General features: G+C 43.2%; 1 protein-coding gene across 5 annotated transcripts in view; it reads left to right on the plus strand.

Moving 5' to 3' along the window:
* L3MBTL2 (L3MBTL histone methyl-lysine binding protein 2) overlaps positions 1-20049 on the plus strand; it is a 331885-nt gene that overhangs the window by 55883 nt on the left and 255953 nt on the right. For all 5 annotated transcript variants that reach the window (XM_075321932.1, XM_075321928.1, XM_075321933.1 and 2 more), the window contains 4 exons: positions 5479-5612; positions 11206-11329; positions 13408-13487; positions 13598-13715. In XM_075321932.1, coding sequence (XP_075178047.1) covers positions 5479-5612; positions 11206-11329; positions 13408-13487; positions 13598-13715 — 456 coding nt within the window. The remainder of the gene's footprint in view (positions 1-5478; positions 5613-11205; positions 11330-13407; positions 13488-13597; positions 13716-20049) is intronic.

The following is a 20049-nucleotide window of genomic DNA, read 5'->3' on the forward strand; positions in this document are numbered from 1 at the left end:
GGGGGACCTCCACTGTTTAGGCACCTCCAGGGGCTCTCCTAATGCAACATGGCGTCCGCTATTGATTCCAGCCAATTTTGCAGTCAAATGGCACTCAGTCTCTTTTGAGCCCTGCCGTGGGCCCAAACAGTTGATTTCCACCACATACAAGATATCACCACACTCACGAGAAATTGCACAATAAATTTCATGGTTATTTTTTTCCTGTTACCCTTGTGAAAAAAAAGCTACCTGGTTGAAGTAACAATTTTGTGGTAAAATTTTATTTTTTTATTTTCATGGCTCAACATTATAAACTTCTGTGAAGCACCTGGGGGTTCAGGGTACTGACCAAACATCTAGATAAATTCCTTGAGGGGCCTAGTTTCCAATATGGGGTCACTTGTTGTTTTTTTTTTTTTTTTTTTTTTTTTGCTTTTTACGTACCTCAGAGGTCCTACAAATGCGACATGGTGCCCGCAATCTTTTTCAGCCAAATTTGCTTTCCAAAATTCAAATATTGCTCTTTCCGTTCCAAGCCCTCCCATTTCTCCAAACAAAGGTTTCAGACCATATGTGAGGTATCACCGCGCTCATAAAAAAATGGGTAACAAACATTGGGGTCAAATTTTTGCAATTACCACTTGAAAAAGTGAGAAAATTAATGCTAAAACAACATTTTTGAGAAAAAAAATGAAAATTTTCAATATGACAACGTAACGTTATCAAAATCTGTGAAGTACCTGTGGGTCCAAAATGCTCACTATACCCCTAGATAGGAGCCTTAAGGGGTCTAGTTTCCAAAATGGTTTCACTTGTGAGGGGTTTCTGCTGGTTAGTTACCTTAGCGGACATCTAAATGCAACATTATGCCCGCAATCTGTTTTGCTTTCCAAAATTCAAATATTGCTCCTACTGTTCCGAGCCCTCCCATTTGTCCAAAGAGAGGTTTCTGACCACATGTGGGGTATTGGCGCGTCCATAAGAAAGTGGTAACAAGTTTTGGGGTCCATTTTGTTGCGTTATTTCTTCTAAAAGTGAATAAATTTGGGGTAGAGCAACATTTTGGGTAACATTTTATTTTTTACTTTTTTTCATTCCACATTGCTTTAGTTCCTGTGTAGCACCTGAAGGGTTAATAAACTTATTTGATGTGGTTTTGAGTACTTTGAGGGGTGCAGTTTTTAGAATGGTGTCACTTTAGGGTATTTTCTTTCACCTAGGCCTCTCAAAGTCAATTCAAATATGATGTGGTTCCTAAAAAATGGTTTTGTGAATTTTGTTGAAAAAATGGGAAATTGCTGATTAACTTTGAACCCTTCTAACTTCCTAACCCCAAAAAATTTTGTTTCAGAAATTGCGCTGATGTAAAGTAGACACGTGGAAAATGTTATTTATTAACTATTTTGTGTGACATAACTCTCTCTGGGTTAAGGGCATAAAAATTAAAAGTTTGAAAATTGCAAAATTTTAAAAATTTTCATCAAATTTCCGATTTTTTTTTTCACAAATAAAAGCAAAAAATATCGTACTAAATTTATAACTATCATGAAGTACAATATGTCACGAAAAAACAATGTCAGAATCACCGGGATCCGTTGAAGCGTTCCAGAGTTATAACCTCATAAAGGGACACTGGTCAGAATTGCAAAAAATGGCCTGGGCATTAAGTACAAAACCGGCTTCATCCTTAAGGGGTTAAATGCTTAAAGTGAACGTGTCATGTGCCCTCTGTCCTCCATCCGAGCAGCGTTCACATCTGTATTACTAAATTCCCTACCTAACCAGCCCTGTATAATGCCAGCAAACAAAAAACTGTGTGCATATAGGAGCGCCAGAGACTCAAATGAGGGAAGTACACCTAACCTAACCTAAATATGCAGAGAAAAACATATATCGTGAACAACATACCGAAGTGTAACAACATGTATCTCACATAGAATGTAGAGACAAAACATCCCATTAAACCCCCATCAGTACAGGCCAAATGGATATATAACATTTCTTAGAAAATGCGTATCTGTCATAAATGCATATAGAAATGTAGACATAACTTTGATATTCACAAAGAGATCATGCAATATCAAGGCAGATAATAAAGTGTATAGCAAATAGCAATTCTTGTACCAGATAAGGAGTATAACCAAAAGATGAAGGACCCAAAAAAACCCAAATAAGTGGGGCCTGGGGAGAAGCAATCTCTGTATAGCCCTGTATAATATTTTCACTTAACTCAATGCTTTTAAAAAATTATTTATAATCTCAGCTTTTTCTCTAATTTGGGCTTTTACTAGTCTATGGGCTGTTAGTACACCAGACTAGGTGGCCCTCTTTCCATGTTAGCCTCTGAAGCTGGGTGTACGTGTCCTGGCTTTAGAGAGGCGCACTGCAAGTGCAGAAGTCTTCCTTCCGATCATGCGCAGTGCGCCTCTCTGAAGACATGATGCGTACACCCAGCTTCAGAGGCTCAATGTGAGTGAACAAAGCCGGGCCCATGAGTGCGATTTCCAGGAGCTAGCGGTGATGCCAACTCATGGAAATCATATTCTCACACCAACAGGGGCGTGAAAACATAGAAAGAGGGCCACTAGTCTGGGGGAACTAACGCCCCATCAACTAGTCAAAGCCCTAATTACCATAGGAAAGGTGGAAGTTATAAATCCGTTTTTTAAACATTAAGTGACTAACATCATGTAGGGAATTTAGTTATACAGAGGTGAATGCTGCTGGGTTGGCGGGCAGAGGGCACTTGACGGGTGTCACACGGAGCGATGTGTGCTGCCGCAGGAACGAGGAACAACTTCGTTACTGCTGCAGTAACTATTTTTGAGAATGAACCCCCATGTCACCGGTGAGCGATTTTGCACGTTTTTGCGACGATGCAAAATCGCTCATAGGTGTCACACGCAAACAACATCGCTAATGCGGCCGGATGTGCGTCACCAATTCCGTGACCCCAACGAGTTCACATTAGCGATGTCGTAGCGTGTAAAGCCTCCTTTAGAAGAAAACTGCAAGCTAAAGCCCTCAAAGAATTTCTGAAGGGATGCAGTGCACATTTACCTCCCATCTGTTTCATGAATTTATTACAGTCTGGCTGAATAGTAAATTTGCTTCCACCACAAATATTTCATTTTCACAAGGGGAGTTTGAATGGGAAATAAAACTAAATTTGTATCAATTTCACCCAAAATGAACCTGTCGACAGTTTGTTTGTCTATGAATAAAGACCACCACCTTAATCAGTGCCTGTGCTGCATTCCACATAGTTGTATATTATCCTCTGACTCATACAGGGGGTATGCCATCCCCCAAAAAAACCCTTTTTGAATTACTGCTGCGCTGAATACAAATCCAAATGTTTCGGTCTGATGGGCGTCCTTGCTGTGGAGTCTGTCCCTCCTGTTCACTGCGAATCACCATCCTCCCACTTAGACTTATGTGGATCCACAAACTCTAATGAAATCTCACATCTGCACAGGGACATTGCTGGCTCTCGTAATTTTATGTTTTATACTCGGCCCGCAGTAGGAAAGAGCAAAGTGCCCCTGCTTGTGCCGGCAACATCCCTGCGCAGGTGCGAGATTTCATGCAGCTATTTGGATCCACATCTGTTAAAGTTGGAGGATGGTGATTAGCAGCAGGGACAGACTCAGCAGCAATGACGCCTATCAGACCGGACTATCTGGATTTGCACAGAGCGGGTGCAATTCAAAAGTCAGACTTCAGTTGTTGTCTGACCACATCTCCTGTACTGTGGCTACCTCAGCTGCGAACTTGGCACACCTCCTGGTCTACTCAATTCACAGGGTGAGCCACGCGCCATTTTGTTGTAGTCCTGAGTGGTGCTATCCTGTTTGATACCCTGCTGGGGCATATTTCAGGGGTTTCAGGGATGCCCTAGCTACTGCATGTGCATTTTGAAATACATTAATGCAGTGAGATAAATAATTATCCTAATATATTATAAGGTGTTTGTGAAATTAAATTGTAAAAGTTAACTAACGTCAGTATAAATATATGTAGAACAAACCGCATAACAAAATTGATTGAATTTTCACTTTCTGCTTAAAGGGAAAAAACCTGTATAAATTATAAGCTGTTATATACTAAAAAAAAGTGCAAAAAATAAACCTTTTATATGAAAAATATAAATGCATATTTTCACACAACAGTGTTCGGGGAAAAAAATGTAAAAAATATGGCTAACTATATATAGCGATGCAGAAACCAGCTATGTTCTCAATGCAAAAATGAGCCGTGTTATGCGCGTTTTCAGCGTTATACAGCTTTTAAAAAAGGTTTGTAAGCTCTTGCAGGCAATGTTCCCAGTCCTGCCGCTGGCTTACTCATTAATTGACAGGGATTTTGCAGCCTTTTAAAATTGAAGGCCTGTCCATAATAGATCAGCAGCGTCCGTCTTCGGCACCCCACCAGTCATTTGCCGGAAGACACGTATGTTTCTCACACTCTCCAGGTTCTCAGCTGGCTGCAGCCTGTAGCCGGATGGAGGTGAATGGTTTTGTTAGTTGCATTTGCGCTCTGTTGCTCCATTTTAGGTCCATGATGTGACTGTGCTCAGCTGCCTTTGTAGCTTTAGCTCTGAAGACTTGTGTTACATGCCCACAATCAGTGTTACCCGCGTTTTTTCACTGCATCAAAAATGCAGCATTTTACAGTACAAGCAAAGTGGAGGGCATTAATAGATATCTCCATGTACACTGTGCTTTTTTTTTACACAGCGTAAACTTACCTGGGGTAGACGTAGCATGTCAATTTCCCCTGTGGGAATGCTCAGTTTTCTGTGCGGATATTTCCTATAGGCATGCATTAGATGCAGAGAATATGCAGGTAAAGGCACACATGCGGTTTTGGTGTATTTATGCTAAGGAAATGCACCAAAAATGCATGTAATCTGAACCTACTGGTGTCAATATCGGGGAGTTTAAAAAACAAAACCTACTCTGTTTTTGCTATCTGGTATAATGACTGTGGCCAGGTGGAGTTTTTTGTGGAGGCTGGTTTGTGCAGGCGCCCTGCTGCTTTAGGCCGGAGTCACACTTACAGGTGCTTATAAGTGACAAACAAGTGGGAACATAGTCTTAGAATAAGGCCACTTACAAGTGACTCGCGTGAGTGTTATCAGACTACCTGGCACGACCAGCCTCTCTGTGGACAGGAGCGGGTCAGCTGCATAGAAATACATGCAGCTGACCCGCTCCTGTCTGGTGAGCAGCCGGCCGTGTCGGGTGATGCGATGCGAGTCACTTATAAGCACCTGTAAGTGTGACTCCGGCCTAAAGCAGCAGGGAGCCTGCACAAACCAGCCTCCACAATAAACTCCACCTGGCCACAGTCATTATACCAGATAGCAAAAACAGCAAAATGTGAACTGTGCATATGTGCTGTCATGGTTTGTGACCTATATAATTTTAAAACTGAAATGTAAAAATTTCACATACGTACTAAAACTTTTTTTTTTTTTCCTCTGAACCTCAGCTATCTGTGAAATGTGTGGAATAGTTGGCACACGAGATGCCTTCTTCTCCAAAACGAAGAGATTCTGCAGCGCCTCCTGTTCACGCAGCTATTCGTCCAATTCTAAGAAAGCCAGTGTTCTTGCCCGTCTCCAGGTGGATGTTGATCTTTGTCGTTTGTGGAAGTAGTGTTGATCTTTGTCGTTTGTGGAAGTAGTCTTTTTTTTTTTTTTTGCTGTTCTGTTTCTGGTGCATGTATTACTGTGTCTTTTTAGGAAGAGAAAGGTATACCATAAAGGGATCACCACACCATCAGATATTTAGAAAAACTTTATTGCAAAAGAAGTAAGGCCACATGTCTCCACACTAGGAGTGAGGCACACCTAGAAACATGATTAAAAACACTTAAAAAGCCATAGGCATCATAAACCCGGCACGCCAGGAGCCAATATAATAAATACACAATATGAATGTACAATACTAAAGACTCTCCTAAATATGGAATTAACGTCTGAAAATAGAACTATTTGCTCCAGTTAATATAACAAATGCTTTAGGCTACTTTCACACATCCGGTTTGAGCCGTGCGGCTCAATCCAGCTGTGAAACCTATGCAACGGATGCGGCGAAAACACCGCATCCTTTGCATAAGTTTTTACAGGCGGTCGGTCCGTTTTTTTCCGGTTGCGGCACGCTACTGAGCATGCGCAGTGGAAAAAAACGCATGCGGCGGCCGGATGCGGTTTTTTCCGCATCGCGCCGCATTCGGCATCCATAGGCATGCATTGAAAATGCGCCGCAGCGGCCGGATGCGACGCGATGCTTTTTTTTTTTTTTTTTGCAGGAGCAAAAAACGTTGCAGGGAACGTTCTATCCGGCCACCGCATCGGCTAAATCTGCCGCATGCGGCAAAAAACGGACCGAACGCAAGCCCCTGCGGCACAGTACGGCACTAATGTAAGTCTATGCAAAAAAAAAACGCAACCGGCGTTACAAAAGCCGGTTGCGGTTTTTCTGCAGAACACCGTATTGTGCCGCAGAGCAAAATCCGGATGTGTGAAAGTAGCCTTAAGGTGATAATCTGTGGTCCAGTAAAAGACCTCAGTTTAGCAAAATAGAAATAGTCTGCACTCTGAGTCAGAGAACAAGCGCTATTAAAGTACACACCGTTCTGTTACTACATATGGTTTGGACTTAAACAGTATGGTATAGATATCAATATGGTATGAATATCAAATACACACACAGAACTGTATAATTCAAACCAGCAATCAACAGTAGTAGTAAACACCGTTATCTGTTTGGAGTGTATGGCCCATAGTCCGAGTCCTAAGCTCCCAAGTGAATGCCTGTTGGCATGACTCTAACTGCAGCAGTCCTATATCACAATTATAAGTCTACTTAGACCACATGAGACAGGCTAGGGCGGTGTCCCTGCTCAGAGTTTGAGTGGAGCCAGACCTATACTTACTACCATCAGGGATAAGCAACAACCATGTGGGTGAAGGTGGTAAGGAGAGAAGGGGTTCCTGGTGTGGTGACCCCACACGTATCGCCACTTATCAAAGTGGCTTCCTCAGGGGAAGAAAAAACAGTGCTTAGCTTCCCTGTGTGCCCTATATAAAGGAAATGAATCAACACTCACCAGTAAAACAGCTGGAGAGTCTTGTGCGTTTACAACGCTCTGATGGCGGCCGCCATCTTGCTTGGATCACCTGTCATGTGTGACGCCTCCCCCGTCTACTACTGCGCATGCGCTAGACATCATTACATTAAGCACTGTCAAAGTGCATTTTAGCACATCGCGAAATGTTAGTCATGGGGCGTATATACATATATCTTAGCGGCGTTCGAAAATATAGCGCACTGCAGGCCAATCAGTCATGCAGGTTTAAACATCGCAAGCGCAGGAAATCACTTTCACTTTTCAGACTGTGCAGCTTATATAGAGCAATGCGCATGCGTTAAGAGATATAGAGATCATGTGCACATATGTGACTTGTCTGAATAAAAGGGGAGATGGAGGAGGGGGGGGGGGAGGTTTACACATAAATCCTGATATAGGAGACCCATGAGGAAAGAAAACTATCCCCAGCAAAGTGTGTGCTGACACTTTGACAATTCCCGCTATATATACTGCATGCTCATTCGTGTTTTCCTCTCCCTTTGGCCACATGAGAGTACCCTTAGATTCTCTACACGAAGGATGTCTGACAAGTTGTGACTTAATATTACATGTTGTCTTGACCTGGGATCTCTACGGGCCATGATTTGGTACACCCACCAAACTAGGTGGGGGCCATCTGGCACCAGTGACAATGGTATGGCAATTGGACTACACCTCTATATATGGTCCCCATGCTCCTATGAGCATGGGTTGCCATTATAGACTATGTCCTTTGCCAAGTGGTATAAATCTTGTGTGCTGTAATTATCATACTTTGGGCAATAACCTTCCTCCTTTTTACTCGTGACTTCTATGATTTATGACCATGTATATCTATCTGACTGGGTGGGGGCCATCTGGCACTTGTGACAATGGTACGGCATTCGGATTGCTTTATTATGCTTGGTCCCTATACCCCTGTAGGCATGGGCTGACATCTTGTACTACGTCCTTTTATATATCTATGTTTGGCAGATATCTAGAGCAGTCCAACCAATATACTTAGGATAATCACCTTTTTTTGAATTGATACACATACTGTTTGGCCATACTCATATATTTTCTTCGCCTCTTGTTGGCATGAGTATTGTTGGACTTTGTGATGTGAGACAAGCGGCTACCTAATATTACATCTAATCTCGATCAGCAATCTGTATGTTATATGACCTTGTGCACTTACTGAGTTTGGCGCCTGCGACCATTTTTTTTGAATTGGATTTAATGGATATACGGGATCCCTATGCTTTTGGAGGCATGGGTTGTCAGCACACACTTTGCTGGGGATAGTTTTCTTTCCTCTTGGGTCTCCTATATCAGGATTTATGTATAACCCCCCCCCCTCCCCTTTTATTCAGACAATAAGTCACATATGTGCATATGATCTCTATATCTCTTAACGCATGCGCATTGCTCTATATAAGCTGCACAGTCTGAAAAGTGAAAGTGATTTCCTGCTCTTGCGATGTTTAAACCTGCATGACTGATTGGCCTGCAGTGCGCTATATTTTCGAACGCCGCTAAGATATATGTATATACACCCCATGACTAACATTTCGCGATGTGCTAAAATGCACTTTGACAGTGCTTAATGTAATGATGTCTAGCGCATGCGCAGTAGTAGACGGGGGAGGCGTCACACATGACAGGTGATCCAAGCAAGATGGCGGCCGCCATCAGAGCGTTGTAAACGCACAAGACTGTCCAGCTCTTTTACTGGTGAGTGTTGATTCATTTCCTTTATATAGGGCACACAGGGAAGCTAAGCACTGCTTTTTCTTCCCCTGAGAAAGCCACTTTGATAAGTGGCGATACGCGTGGGGTCACCACACCAGGAACCCCTTCTCTCCTTACCACCTTCACCCACATGGTTGCTGCTTATCCCTGATGGTAGTAAGTATAGGTCTGGCTCCACTCAAACTCTGAGCAGGGACACCGCCCTAGCCTGTCTCATGTGGTCTAAGTAGACTTATAATTGTGATATAGGCATTCACTTGGGAGCTTAGGACTCTGACTATGGGCCATACACTCCAAACAGATAACGGTGTTTACTACTACTGTTGATTACTGGTTAGAATTATACAGTTCTATGTGTGTATTTGATATTCATACCATATTGATATCTATACCATACTGTTTAAGTCCAAACCATATGTAGTAACAGAACGGTGTGAACTTTAATAGCGCTTATTCTCTGACTCAGAGTGCAGATTATTTCTATTTTGCTAAACTGAGGTCTTTTACTGGACCACAGATTGTGTGGTTCATCATATCACCTTAAAGCATTTGTTAGAACTATTTGCTCCAGTTAATATATTTTCAGACGTTTATTCCATGTGTAGGAGAGTCTTTTGTATTGTACATTCATATTGTGTATTTATTATATTGGCTCCTGGCGTGCCGGGTTTCTGATGCCTATGGCTTTTTAAGTGTTTTTAATCATGTTTCTATGTGTGCCTCACTCCTAGTGTGGAGACATGTGGACTTACTTCTTTTGCAATAAAGTTTTTCTAAATATCTGATGGTGTGGTGATCCCTTTTATGGTATACCTTTCTCTTCCTAAAATACATTTGTGTCTGTATACCAGGAGATCCCACCGGGTGGTGCCCTTCTCTTTTGTATGTTGTATTACTGTGTCTGTGACGTCTGTTAAGGCATGATCTACTGTAGTCCTGGCTGTAGAACAAGATTGGACTTTAAAGACTAATATTTCTAATGCTCTAATAGCTTTATGTATAGAAAATGTGAGCTTCACCCCTCCTATAAAACTTAGAGGCACTCTCGATTTTACTTCCTAAACCTGTGTAAATTTCTATGTGGTGTAAGTGCGCTAATACTCTGGTCCTCTTTGAGTCACGGGACACCTATTCCGACTTGGCTCACACTCCTCTGTGAGCTGGATATTGCTTTTACAATGAAAGTGTATAGAGGTCAGAACGGGGTTCCATAGACTTGCATTGTAAAAGATATTCCAGCTCACACACAGAGCGTAGAATGATACGGAGAGTCTGAATTACCATCACATGACTCCGAAAAGGACCGGAGTGCTGCTGGATACCGGAGAAGACAGCGACCAGTTAGTATACACCCACATAACACCAAGGCTATGTGCGCACACTGCAGATTTTACATCAAATCTGTACCTTCTCCCACAAAAACGCACCTAAAAATGCATGCGGTTTTCTTAATGAAATCAGTGGGTGCAAGGGCTAAAAAACCCTGCAGGAAATAACACTCCCACAATTGACATGCTGCGGATTATTATCTGCACCAAATCTGCAAGGAAAAAATAAGTAACGTGCGCACAGCTCATTGACTTTGCTGGCTTAAAGATAGACATGCAGCTTTGTGCCAGAATGTACGCCAAATCTGCATAAACAAGCACTGTGCGCACAGCCTTACCGTTACACAGGCTTAGGCTACTTTCACACATCAGTTTTCTGTATTCAGGCACAGTCCTTTTTTTTCCTGATCCAACGGATCCTGAAAAAAAAGTGAAAACCGTATCCATCGGATCCGTTTTTTAACGGATCCGTTATGCCGGATCCGTTAAAAAACGGATCCGGTGGATACGGTTTGCATCCGTTTTTGCATCCTTTTCGTCCGTTTTTTGGCTGGATCCGTTTTGTTAATTACATTGGAGCATGCTCAGTTTAGAAAAACGGATCCGGCGGCCGCATCCGTTTTTTACCGCATTACGCCGGATCCGGCGTCCATAGGCTTCTATTGTAAAACACGCCGTATCGCGCCGGATCCGGCGCGATGCGTTTTTTTTGCCGGACAAAAAAACGTTGCAAGCTACGTTGCCTCCGGCCGCCGCATTAACTAATTTTGCCGCATCCGGAAAAAAACGGATGCAACGCAAAGCCATCCGGTACAATCCGGTAACAATGCAAGTCTATGGGGAAAAAACGGATGCGGTACCGGATCCGTTTTACCCGTTTTTTTCCGGATTGAACCTGATGGCAAAAAACTGATGTGTGAAAGTAGCCTTAGAGAAAACAAATGAACAGTAGCGCTTCAACAAAATTAGAAATCCTTATCAAATTATAGTTTTGAACCTCAAGTTTGGTTTGTTTCTATAGGGGAAACCACCTACAAAGAAGGCAAAGGTTCTACAAAAAGCTTCTTGGTCTGCCAAAATTGGTGCATTCCTCAGTACTGGGGGCACTGGGAATGTAGCAGATGGAACATCCACTGGACTAGATGGTAAGATGGTTTTCAGCACAGTTTACAATGTGATTTATAAGAATGTATCAAGAAAATAATTTCTGCATCTTATTGGTGTGCACTTAATATAAGTAGAGCCGCAGCAGTGCATCAGTGGTAAGGAGTATGTCAATATTAAATGGAATCTGTCAGCAGGTTTTTGCTATTGAACCTGAGAGCAACATAATGTAGGGGCAGAGAGCCTGATTCCTGTGATGTCTCTTATTAGGATGTGTGCTGTAGGTTCAATAGTGTTGTTTTTTCTTTTTTTTTTTTTTTTTTTTCTTCTTCAACAGGGGATTATCACTTTCTGACTTTCTCTCATATAAAGATCAGTCAGGTTAATCTGTGTAACCCCCACCCCCGATTGGTTGTTTCCTGTATACACTGTACAGAGGTGTGGGCGGGGTTACACAGGGTGCTGCATTCTGAGCACTGCTGCATTTAGAGAAAACAGGGATTCTGTGGAAACTACACCATGCAGTCCAGAAAGTGGCACATAACTGGGATCAAGCTCTCTGTCTCCACAACATCGTGCTGCACTCAGATTACATAGCAAAAACATGCTGATAGATTCCCTTTAATTTACAGGTTACCTGAGCTATTCCATTCTTGTTCCCACATTCAAAATGATGGCACAGTTTTTTGTTGCAAAATGTAATCTTTCAGCAAAATCATGAGCACTCAGACATTGTGGTAAAATAATCTATTTTGACTTGGGACATAAAATTTTCAGAACATGGAGAACCTACAGAACAGTATGCACGTAAGGTCTAACCGTTCACAACGCGCCATCTGCTGGAGCTGCTGCTATATCGAAAAGATTTGTCCTTGTTTTGGCTTAGGAAATGGTTATGTAATATTGATGACCTATTTGTAAGTAATCAGATTGGTCGGGGTCTGACACTCACCTCCGAATACAGCCAGATGCAAACAGTGTGATTGGAAGCAGCCAGCAGTGTACACCGATCAGTGTCAGCTCTTCTACTCAGGTCTCATCGCTGGTACTGTGGGTGCTCTGTGTCGGACTCCCATCCTGTTGATACTGATATAACCGATTTTAAAAGTAGGTCTTCAACTCTTAATTGACTGCAGGCTCTCCATTTTTCCATGTGAGATCAACTATTCATTCAATCGGTCATCAATTTATAATGCTCTAAGGTTTTTCTTCCCCCCCCCCCCCAGACGTGTGTGTGTGTGTGTGTGTGTGTGTGTGTGTGTGTGTGTGTGTGTGTGTGTGTGTGTGTGTGTGTGTGTGTGCGCGCGTGTGTGTGTGTTTTTTTTTATTTTTTTTAACCTTTCTGTAAAGCAATTCACATCAGTGTTGATGATGTATAGGTGGAGTTAAAAAAAAAAAAACAAAACTATAAAAATGCTTTATTTTATTTTTTTTTTAAAACGCTATTGGAGCCAAAAGTCCCCATTCATTGACTGCTGGTTTGTATGTCATTCTTAAAGAAAACCTGACAGCTGGAACATGCTACTCGATCCCTGGAATCCACTGGTTTCTTGATTTCAGCCATGTTTTCAAAGTTGAAACCAAGCCACATAGGAGACTAGTTGCAGAGTAGGGTCCCAAATGCGGCGTCTCCTGGAACGCTGCCCTGGAGAGACAGGTCTCACACTGTGTGTGTATGTATAGGAGGAGGCCTGCCAGTCAGTGGCAGCAGGTGGGGAGAAGCCGCAGGGATGTTTTCTTCTGAAGAATTTCAGAGTTACATATATATGAAATTGTGCAGCAAGCATCTCATAGATGCTGAGCGATCCCGGGCAGCATGTATCATCTGTCAGGTTCACTTTAATGAAAGAAGAACTAGAACAATGTATTTCAGGCTGGTATTGTCACACCTTTCCCATTTCAGCCTCTTTTATTTTGGCACAGTTGGCTTAGGAATAGTGCAAAAAATGCCACTAAAACACTGATTTTATTAAAACTACAACATACATAAGAAAATGAAACATTGCTTGAATCAGGGCCTCTGCCCCTACATCAAGCTGCTCTCAGATTACATAACAAAAACCTGCTGATAGATTCCCTTTTGTATGCCAGTGGCTTAATTCTGCTTCCTTTCTCTTAGGCATGGTTCTTGGTTTTGACTGGGGAAAATACATTACAGAAGGCGATTACCCAGCAGCTCCCGTCAGCTGCTTCAGACATGTGAGTTGTAGCGACATTACTTTTGATATTCCATTTGATTTCTACAAGGTTCTTCACACTCTATTATCAGAGTAGTTATGGAAGTTATGTCCTTTTCCCCTGATTTTTAGGTTCCTCTCTTTGATCAGTGGGATGAGATTGCTGAGGGAATGAAGGTGGAAAGCTTAAGTAAAGATGCGGTACTTCCCTGTCAAGTATATTGGATTTCATCTGTTGTAAGGCTTGCAGGTAGCATTTATCACAATTATAATCTGCAGTTTAGTTTTATATGACGGATATTCTACTGTATTCTACTGACCTTTTTATTGACATTTTGTGTAATTACCAACAATGTGCATGGTTATTTTATATGAAAGTTCTGTGGCAGGTGATGGTAAGAATAGCATGCTCTGCCGCCATATTTTTGCCATCAACAATAAAGTTATAGACAGAATGTTAATATAGAATATGTTAATGATTGGATCCTTTCGGCCATCTGAAGACTAGCACTTATGGTAGTCTGTACCATACCTGTGGAATGCAGAATATAGACTTTTGGAAGACTATACATCCTGGTAATATTTTTCAGTGAAAGTTTTTGTGGTGGGAATTATTGACTTAAAACACGTATGTTAATGCCTTTGCTGTAATATTGCAATCCTAATTTACTTTAGCCCCCAACCCCCTTTGTTGATTGATCCAAAACCTCTAATTAGTAAATGCTTCACTCCCAGGGTATGGGTACGCAACTTAGGCTACTTTCACACATCCGGTTTTTTGCTCTGCGGCACAATACGGCATTCTGCAGAAAAACCGCAACCGTTTTTTTTTTACGCCAGTTGCGGTTTTTTTTGCATAGACTTACATTAGTGCCGTATTGTGCCGCAGGGGCTTGCGTTCGGTCCGTTTTTTGCCGCATGCGGCAGATTTAGCTGATGCCGCGACCGGATCGAACGTTCCCTGCAACGTTTTTTGCTCCAGCAAAAAACACCGCATCGCGCCGCATCCGGCCGCTGCGGCGCATTTTTCAATGCATACCTATGGAGGCCGGATGCGGCACGATGCGGAAAAAAACGCATCCGGTCGCCGCATGCGGTTTTTTCCACTGCGCATGCTCAGTAGCATGCCGCAACTGGAAAAAAACGGACAGGCTGCATGTAAAAACTTATGCAAAGGATGCGGTGTTTTCGCCGCATCCGTTGCATAGTTTTCACAGCCGGATTGAGCCGCAGTGCTCAAACCGGATGTGTGAAAGTAGCCTTAGAATGGAGCCTCTCCAAACCCTACCTGAAAAAGCGCCAACAAACCACCCTAAAAAATGATCATGTGCGTTTCTGGGTAAAAACAACTTTCCGTCCATATGTTCAGGCTTATGAACGTCTGTTAACCACTATAGGTTTCCAAAGTGTTAAAAATAAGTGAGGTGACCATTCCTCAGATGTTTTCCGCTGTGAAGACACTGTTCTTTCCAATACAAGTTTATAAAAACAGGTCCGTGCATCTTTTTGAGCATTTTGATAGCAAGGTCCCATTTTGGTCCAGACCACGCTCTATTTGCCCTGTCACCTTCCTCTCACTCTCTAGGGAACACCTTGAAGAGGGGATAACTGTGCATGTTCCTGAGAATAAAGTGCATCAAGTTAAAAAAACAAAAAAAACACCAAAAAAACCTGCTATGCAGATAAAAGGATTGACTTTCACCCTCTATCTATTAAGAATCCCTGCAGTCAAGGCATATTCATCCAGTCAAATATCTCAATACTCTTCTATACTGCAATCTCCGTATGACTGCTGTTACTTGTGGCTAAAATGGATTTTATAGTCTTAATTTGACATCTGCTCAGATCTTTAAAGAATTGTACACACATAATATATTATCCTTGAAGGCAATTTTTAGATCTTACAATTAATTTCTGGCCTCGCTTGACTTGGTTACATAGTTACTTAAATTGAAAAAAGACCTAGGTCCATCTAGCTCAACCTTCCTCAATTAATACTACATTTTGTCCCTAAGTCATTTATAACCAACAATGATATGTGTACTGAGGAAATTAACCAGCCCTTTTTTAAAAGCCGTTACAGTATCTGCCATTATTACCTCTTGTGGTAGAGCAGTCAGACTGTGGAATGCCCTATCTGTAAAGAACCCTTTCTTGTTTAGCTGCTGGAATCTCTTTTCTTCTTGACCAAATACTTATGCAAACATCATGAGACTCAGACTTTCAATTCAGGTGCAGACCATGTGAACCCTAGCAATGCTAGACCCTCTCTTTCCACCATAAAGTTATTGCATTATAATATCCATTCTCTCTGTTCCTATGGGATGCACTTAGTGACACTGAGGGTGCACCTTAGGCTACGGCCACACAGGGATTAGTGCGAGTCCTCGCATGACACTCAGCTCATGCTCGCAGCACAGCTGGAGCCGCGTGACATGCGAGTGTGATGCAACTGTGGTCCGATCGTGCGATCAGACCACAGCTGTGGAGGGGAGGGAGGGATTTATCTCCCTAGCTCCTCCGTTGCCGGCTGGTGCGAAAATCGTACTGCTCTTTTGTTACACCGATGTAAAGCGAGAGCACAGCGATGTTTCTCACACCCCCATAGACTTGTATGTGCGCGAGTGAAACAGGATCGCATTCCACCCGCAGCATGCTGCAACTGTTTTCTCGGTCCCATTAGGGCTGAGAAAAAAAATCGCTCATGGGAGCGACCCCATAGAATATTATTGGTCCAAGTGGAATGTTGTGTTTTTTTTTGTTTTTTTTTATTTGTTTTATCGCATTCCACTTGCTCCATATTACTCGCAGTGTGTGCTGACCCTTACAATAATGTAGACATGTTTATCATTCTGATATCACTTACAAACTCTCTCTACTGAAACACACAGAGGTCAGTGCACTCCATTACCCATTGTTATTTCTTATGGAGAGGAAAACTTCCCTAGCATCAGTCAAGATTAAGCTCATGACATCCAAAGAAAATGGAGGAATCAAACTGCCTAGTGTTTAGAAATCATAATCTAGCTTATCTTACACATTATATAATTGCATTCATGAAAGACATGCTTGGACTACATACTGAAGTCAGATTTTGCGTATCCTTACAATTTTTCAGCACTATTTCACTCACACACTGCTTCCCTACCTTTTAGACCTTGTTCACGCACTGCGGATTTACCTGCGTTTTTTTTTGCGGTTTTGCTGCAGACATTCCCCAGCAAAAGCTATCGAAAAAAAATAGCTGTGCGCGCACTGCGTTTTTTTCTCAAGAACATTCTTTCTGTAGAATTTCTTGAGAAAAAGAATGTACTGTATTTTACCCCATTGACTGTAATGTAATCATGAAATACCGCAGGGAATAACGCAGGTAGCAAAATATGTGCGTTTCATTGCCTTTTCCTGCGTTATTCCCGCGGTATTTCACGTTTTTTGGGACATAATGTTCATCACTACCCTGCGTTTTGCAAGGAAGTGATGTCACTAGGAGAGGAAGAGGACATGGAGCAGAGAGAAAATACACACATATCACACTCACACAGACACATACATATATAATACACAGACACACAGAAATCAACAGCGTACGTTAGGAGGGCTGGTATTTGGCCAGATACTGCTCCCCATATAAAGTCTATGGGGACCAGAATCGTGCGCTAAGGGGTAGCAGCAAGCGCTTCACACTTACCCAACACCGGGCCGCTGTCACAGTGCTCCGGCGGCTTCTCCTGCTTTTCAAAATACTGGCCGCTCATTATTCCATCTCATATTCACTGCTTTCCCCGCCCACCGGTGGCTGTGATTGGTTGCAGACAGACACGGCCCCACGCTGAGTGACAGCTGTTACGCTGCAACCAATCACAGCCGCTGACAGGCTGCTGTGCTGGTCTGGTGTCCTGGGGTGGCCCGATATTGTCTGCTGCAGCTAATCGGTAAGATCAGCTGTTCACATCGCTGTCCTGTTGTGACTGCGCGCTCTCCCGCGGTAATACCAAGATATGATGAAGCGAGGGCGCATGTGCCGCCCTCTCAGGCATAAGACTGGGTAATGAGGGCTTCAGAAACTTGGCGCCGGAGAGAAGCGCTATGCCAGAGAGAGGGAGGAACAGGCGGCGGGGGGGTAATCCATGTGCATAACCCGCCCGGATATTATCAGCAGAGGTGCAGGTGCAGTCAAAAAGATGATGAATTTTTAAACTTCACAAACTTGGATTTCAAAGCCTAAACATGTGTGCTGCCCACTAATGGTATGTAAAGCTTGTGCCTGATAGTGCCAGTACTGCACTGGCTGCACCTTATACACGAAAATCCTGATGTTTGGTTCCCTTTAAGTATAGGGTCGGAGCCCAGCCACTATTCTCTATGCCCAGGGGGCTGCCACTGTCGTTACAAACACCAAATCCATGATGGCAACCCCCAGTGCTTCAGTAAAACTAGAATTAAATAAAAACTAAACAGTGAATTTAATTTTGTATTAAAAATACTTGATTTCATATTCACTATTACTACAAAAATAAAAAAAACTCGAGACCTTCCCTTTAAGCTTTAGAGATGCTATGCTTTCAATTTGCCCAAAAACATCCTTTCTCTAACAGATTAACTGCATGGTCCAAGTGTTCTCTTCCTGGCACTTAGCTTTTTCATGGCCTTTGGGTGTGTCCCGAAATGGTCTCCTTTTTTGGGGAATGGTGTCAGATATGGCCATTACATTATGGAACTATAACAACCCGTTAACTCTTCGCTTAGCTTCTCGGCACTATTGGAGAAACTCTTATACTGATTCTAATCAATTTAGGGGCCCACCAAAACTAATACATACCTTAATGATATTAGCAAAAAACTCCAATCTTTTAAATATTGGTTTTAACCCACTTTTCCGTCCATCCCAGAATTGATAACCTAAATGAAACACTATATAGAGGTGGAAGAACGATATGGAACCATCGATAGAGACTCAAGCAGGCAGCATTTTTTAAAAATGGAAGCAATTTATTGTAAAATGTAGCTTTTTGGAGGAGAAAAGTGTCATAGAACTTTTTACTACAACTTCTGGGTGCTTATTGCTAATCCCTGCCTAGCAGTCCCAGCCTATAGTAGCATAGATAAAGGGATCTATAGAAAAAGTATTTCTAAAGATCCCATATGATATGCTAATGAGCACAGGGACTAGTCGCAAGGGGGTTAGTTCCCTTGGCTAGTCGGCCCCCTTAGCATGTTAGCACACCACCTTTAAGGTAACTGTGTAGTCAGTTGTGGTGGGTATACCTGCCCCCCCAAAATGTCAGTGTCTCAACAGGTTGTCATGTGGCATTAAGCATCAATTACAGCTTGACAACTGTGTCTCATGCTGTTCACAAGTGGAGATATTGTTTGCTGGCATTCCACCCTTCTTGTAGGGAGGCCCTCAGGCCATTGAAGTTCTGGGGTACAGAGTTAAGAGACTCTGCACGACGACTTGGCTGATCCCACAGGTTTTCTATGGGATTCAGGTCTGGAGAAAGTGCAGACCACTCCATTTGATGTACCGCAGTCTCTAGCATCCGTTTGCAAAAAATGTGATCTTGATGAGCTGGAGCATTGTCATCCATGAAGATGAAATTAGGCCTATGTTGTTGATGCAGAGGCACAATGACTGGATTAAAGGGGTGGTCCACCCATTTTTTTTTTTATTTTCTCTATGAGTTCCACTTACCATTATAGGTCTTTTCTTCATTGGCTTCTATTTCCAGTTCTGGCACTGAGCGGCGCTATCCTGCACGCTCAGTGCCAGTCACATGACCCCCTGGTGCTGCGGCCACCAGCATCCTCTTATGTCCCGTCAATTCCGGACTCTCAAACTAGACTGGTACATCACAGGATGCTGGCGCCACTCACACTGATTTGACTGGGCTGTGGGCGGTGACTACCGCACGTCACAGCCCAGCATCGAGGGGAGGATCCGGAGAATGGCACAGACTCCAGAGCGGTGGCGTCTGGCAGATGGTGAGGCATGGGGCGCCTGTGCGGAGTACAGGGGGGGTTCTTCAGCTGAAATCCCCCCTGTCACGTAAGTATCTGATCACACTCTCCACCCGCCTGCTCTGCTGCGATATCAGGAGAGCGGGCGGTGTCGGGCAGTGTGATCATGTGCTCCTCCCAGCAGCACTACAGGACGCAGCAAGACACTGACAAGCTGGTCCCATGCAGCACGGCATGTGTCAGAGCAGAGCATGTCACCGTTCAGCTCTGTCACTGCTCCTGCTGCATGGGACCAACTGTTTTCACTCTGTCACCTGCACCACAAGTCACAGTGTGGAGCAAGTTGGTGACAGAGCACCTCTCCCACCCCCTCTTCTTAACCCCCCCTCTTCTTTCCCCCCCTCTCTTCTCCCACCCCACTCTCTTTTCTGCCCCCCTCTTATCCCTCTCTCCTCGCCCCCTCTTATCCCTCCCTCTCTCTTTTCCCTCCCTCTCTTTTCCCTCCCTCTCTTTTCCCTCCCTCTCTTTTCCCTCCCTCTCTTTCCCCTCCCTCTCTCTCTTTTCCCTCCCTCTCTCTCTTTTCCCTCCCTCTCGCTCTTTTCCCTCCCTCTCGCTCTTTTCCCTCC

This window comes from Anomaloglossus baeobatrachus, chromosome 8 (genome assembly GCF_048569485.1).
Source record: "Anomaloglossus baeobatrachus isolate aAnoBae1 chromosome 8, aAnoBae1.hap1, whole genome shotgun sequence".
Taxonomy (NCBI): domain Eukaryota; kingdom Metazoa; phylum Chordata; class Amphibia; order Anura; family Aromobatidae; genus Anomaloglossus; species Anomaloglossus baeobatrachus.